We start from the raw sequence: 4283 nt of genomic DNA, 5'->3' as shown, positions 1-4283 counted from the left end.
CCCGGCCCCAGTCTCTCCCAGCAACTGGCGGCCAGTGACTCGGTCGCCTGTCTCTGTCCCCTTCAGAAGGTCTAGACCAGAGTCAGCCGTCTTCGAAGTGGAGACTTGTTTCTAAATCCAAGACACAAGTTTCTTTTGGAGGACATTTTTTGGGCATTTGCAGATTATTATTTTAACATTTCCCCCTAAACCTTCTCTCCATATTTGGACAAGGCAAGAGATGAGAGGACTTTTTCAATTTTTGGTTTCCCATCAGACGCTGCAGCATCTTGGAGAAGGCAGCGGTCCCCGGGCCTCAGGCCTGCAATAGATTCCAGGCTGAGCCTTCAGGACCCACACACAGTCTGGGACAAGGAATGTCAGCCCATAAAATACCACCCCACCCCCCACCGGCTCCAAAGTTCTTTCTCTCTGGAGCATTTTCTGTATGCCGAGATTAGGATCTTCTCTGCCGCTCTGGGCAGGTCAGGGCGGAAAGGGATCAACCCTTTATACAGACAGTATGTTCGTGCGGGACACAGAGTGCCCCCCCACTTTCTCACCTCGACAAATGTCGAACCTGAGGGGCATTCCAAGAACAGTACACAGCCCACCCGCTCTGCCTCGTTCCCTTTGTCTCTTTCGCTCTCTCATCCATATATGTGTCAGTTTTGAATCTCACAACAACCCACATCGCTCCAGCGTGTAACCCTTTACAAACCACAATCAGCCATCATACCCCCAGAACGCCAAGTTCGTAACCTACTCATATCACCTCTGTGGTAATACGTAAGTGTATCATTACATTTATTTTTCTCTGCAGGCAGCCGTGTCACCGTGTCCTACCCAGTCATCCTTTCTGTTGGTTTTCACTTTGGTCCGCACCCCCATCCTTACTGGCCTACTTTTATTTCTCAAATGTGAAGCTGAGGTGCAGAGTCCTGATGCTGGAAGGAACCCTCTGGTCCAGGCGAGGCGTTCCCTTACCGGTGGAGACCCTGTTCCATCCTGTTGGACTCCTGGGTCCCAGCCGGTGTGGCCAGGTGAGTCCCTGCCCTCCCTGTGCCTTGGCCCCTCCCCCCACGGGAAGGTTCCCTCGGGACTGTTCAAGACCCAGGACCTTCATTTCCCCAAGGCAGCTCTTTCACCACTTAACCCTTTTCGTGTCACAAGAGCAGAGTGAGTATCTGCACACAGTAGGGCTCCTAAATATTTATAGGAATTAGCGTCCGCATTTTACAGTACGGAAACCAAGACTCCAAGAGCGGTGGCTTGTCCCCAAGCTATCAGCCAGGGAGAAACACCAGGAAAGTGCCGCCCACCTACGCACACAGTGGGTGCTTTGGTGAGGCCCAGGGAAGATCCAGTGTAAAGGGAGAGGAGCTGGGGCTCCCTTGGGGCTGTATGCAAATAGCCTGCGAGGAGCCTGCGGATTGGCCGGCGCGGGCAGGGGCGGGGCTTGTCCTTGGGCCCTGAGCCAGCAGGTGAGCGAGTGGAGCAGGCCAGGTGCCCAGGCTGCCCCTGTGCTCCACTGGCTCCTCCCAGGCGATGCCTCCGCTCTGGGTCCTGCTGGCCCTGGGCTGCCTGCGGTTGGGCTTGGGTAAGTCCGGGGTGAGAAGAGGGAGTCCTAACTGGGTCTTGAAACTGGGTCCTAGAGGACTGGGAGGCCCAAGGGAAGCCTGGAGAGTGGTGATGAGAACTTCATTTAGTCACTCAAGGAATAGGCATCGATTCCTGGTCAGGAGAGGTGTATGTCGGGGGAACACAGGTTGTTAGTAATAATAGTCATTGCCAACATGTCCCAGTTGCCTTTGGTGATAATCCAAGGTTCTCACGGGTGGGAGAAGCCAACACACAGGGGACTCTGGAGAGCAGAGAAGGGACTAGAGGAGACCCGTGGCAATGCCAGCCTGGAGAGATGGGGGACATTTGGCCGGGGGAGCAGCGGGGCAGTTGCAGGGAGGTGGAGGTGGCAGGGCCATCTGGGCCCCACACATCCATGCCTGTGGCTAGAGCACCGGCATGAGAGGCTTGAGACCCTCCAAGGCAGAGCCCGGGACTTCAGGGCCCGGCCGTGTCTCCAGAGAGGCTGCATGTGTCAGAGGGCAGGAGAGCTACCGTCAGCTTTGCCCATTAGAGATGAGGGGTGAAGAGGGTGGGGCGGGAGGGGCCTGGCCCGTGGAGTCCTCGGAGACTGATGTCTGTAGGGCAGAGAGGGACAGCAGTTTGGCCCAACTGCCCGTTTCTGGCCGGGACGACTGAGTGGGGGTAGGGGCTGCCTGTGTCTGCTGTGAGCTTGCCTTCACCCTTAGGGAGGCCAGGCCCAGCACCGGCACACGGCAGGGCTTGTTAGCTGCATGCAGTGGGCAGAGGGTGCTGGCTATGGCCAGGTCCTGCCCTCATTGTCTCCTCCAGCTGTGGACCTCCAGCCCCAGCTGGCCAGTGTGACTTTCGCCACCAACAACCCCACGCTGACCACCGTGGCCTTGGAAAAGCCTCTCTGCATGTTCGACAGCTCAGAGCCCCTCGCGGGCACCTATGAGGTCTACCTCTATGCCCTGGTCGACTTGGGTAAGGGTCCTGCTTCCCTCGGGCTGCTGTGAACCGGGCTTCGACCTGCCCACAGGCTCTAAGCAATGAGGTGACAGGTCTGCGGGTATTAGGTAAAGTGGGCGAGTGCGAACACAGCACCTACAGCCTCGGGGAGGCCCTTGTCCGTCCTCCTCATGGCACTGGGGGAGGGACGAGATGGCACGGGGCTGGGGCAGACAGGATGCTCAGGGCTGTTTGACGAATGACCAAGTGATATGGCTGAGCTGGGGTGCCCAGACTCCTTACCCCAGCATTGCCTCTGCAGCTGGTTCCAGGAACGCCTCCGTGCAGGACAGCACCAAGGTCCCACTCAGTGCCACCTTCCAGCAGACTGAGGGCGGGAGGACAGGTCCCTACAAGGCTGCGGCCTTCAGCCTGACCCCCTGCAGTGACCTGCCCAGCCTGGATGCCGTTGGGGACGTGTCCCAGGTTTCAGACATCCTGAATGCATACCTGATCAGGGTGGGCGCCAATGGGACCTGTCTGTGGGACCCCAACTTCCAGGGCCTCTGCAACCCACCCCTGTCTGCAGCCACGGAGTACAGGTGAGTGTGAGCAACAGCCCCAGCCCCAGCTCCGACTCAAGGAGACCCCTAGGAGATCGAGTGGGAGAGGCCGCAGTCCCCGAGAGCTTATGTGCTGGACAGGACCAGCTCCCAGTGGGGAAGGCTCCCTGGGGGCACGGCTGGGCAAGGAGCCCCAGCTCAGAAGGGCCCCCGCTTGGCTTCATCCTCTGTAATCACCATGAAATTCATGATTTTTAAAAACTTTAACTTTATTTATTTATTTAAATTGATCAGTGAGGGGGACCAGCAGTTAGCGTAATGGCTATGTCGCTGGATTCCCATGTAGTGGACCGCAGTTTGCGTCCCGGACCTGGTGGCTTAAAACTCACGCCGGGCGCATCTGCGTGCGTGCCCAAGATCCCAAGAGGAGAATGGAGGAGAAGGGGTTGAGGCATGGCCATTCCCTCTGGGGGGTGATTTCTCACTTTCTGTCTCTCTGTCTCTGTCTGTCTGGCGAGCGCACGCGCCCTATGGCAAAAACCTCTACAAACAAACAAACAAACAAACCAAAAAACACTGAATTTGACCAGTGAGGGACAGAATGAAAGAGAGAGAGAGAAAGTGAGAAAGTGAGCCGCCAGGTCCGGGACTCGAACCGTGGTCGGCCACGTGGGAGTCCAGCATCCTTAACCATCACACCACCTGCAGGGCCCTGAAATGCTTGATTTTTGAATAAGGGCCCATGTATTCATTTTGTCCTGAGCCCCAAAGATTATACAGCAGGGCCTAGCCTATCATGTGTGTGGAAGTCTCCCACACAAACCCCTTCATTTTCCAGGGAAGGAAACTGGGGTCCGGAGAGGGCAGATCACCTAGCAAAGAGCTGCGGCCCAGCATGAACTAGAGCCTGTCAGAAGACATTCTACCCAAACCTTGTCCTCTGCCCTTTCCCGCCTCCTTCCAGAGAGCCCTCTCCACCCAAGTGGGTCCCCCGTTCATTTCCACATGCATTTACTGAGCGCCTTTTGGACGTGAAGCTCAGAGCTAAGTCCTGACCCATGACCAGGACCAGATATGACCTGGTGCAAAGCCCTGGGTTATGCCCACTGCAGTTACCATGGAGACGCCTGGGTTGGGGTCTCAGTGGCTTCCAAGCCCACTTCCCACCCTCTCGGCGTGTTTGCCCCCTCCCTAGGCCCCAGCCAC

The 4283-nt window shown here is 57.0% G+C and overlaps 1 protein-coding gene across 1 annotated transcript in view; it reads left to right on the top strand.

Moving 5' to 3' along the window:
* Positions 1-1496: 1496 nt before the first annotated feature.
* Positions 1497-4283, top strand: part of UPK3A (uroplakin 3A) — a 6242-nt gene continuing 3455 nt past the window's right edge. Inside the window, exons 1-3 of the mRNA XM_006164643.2 lie at positions 1497-1579; positions 2395-2550; positions 2837-3116. Coding sequence (XP_006164705.1) covers positions 1528-1579; positions 2395-2550; positions 2837-3116 — 488 coding nt within the window. The 5' untranslated portion in view covers positions 1497-1527. The remainder of the gene's footprint in view (positions 1580-2394; positions 2551-2836; positions 3117-4283) is intronic.

The sequence above is a fragment of the Tupaia chinensis genome, unplaced genomic scaffold (genome assembly GCF_000334495.1).
Source record: "Tupaia chinensis unplaced genomic scaffold, TupChi_1.0 Scaffold143651_1, whole genome shotgun sequence".
In the NCBI taxonomy this organism is placed as follows: Eukaryota; Metazoa; Chordata; class Mammalia; order Scandentia; family Tupaiidae; genus Tupaia; species Tupaia belangeri.
Note: the sequence above shows the minus strand (reverse complement) of the source record. Positions and strands in the feature narration are given on the sequence as shown.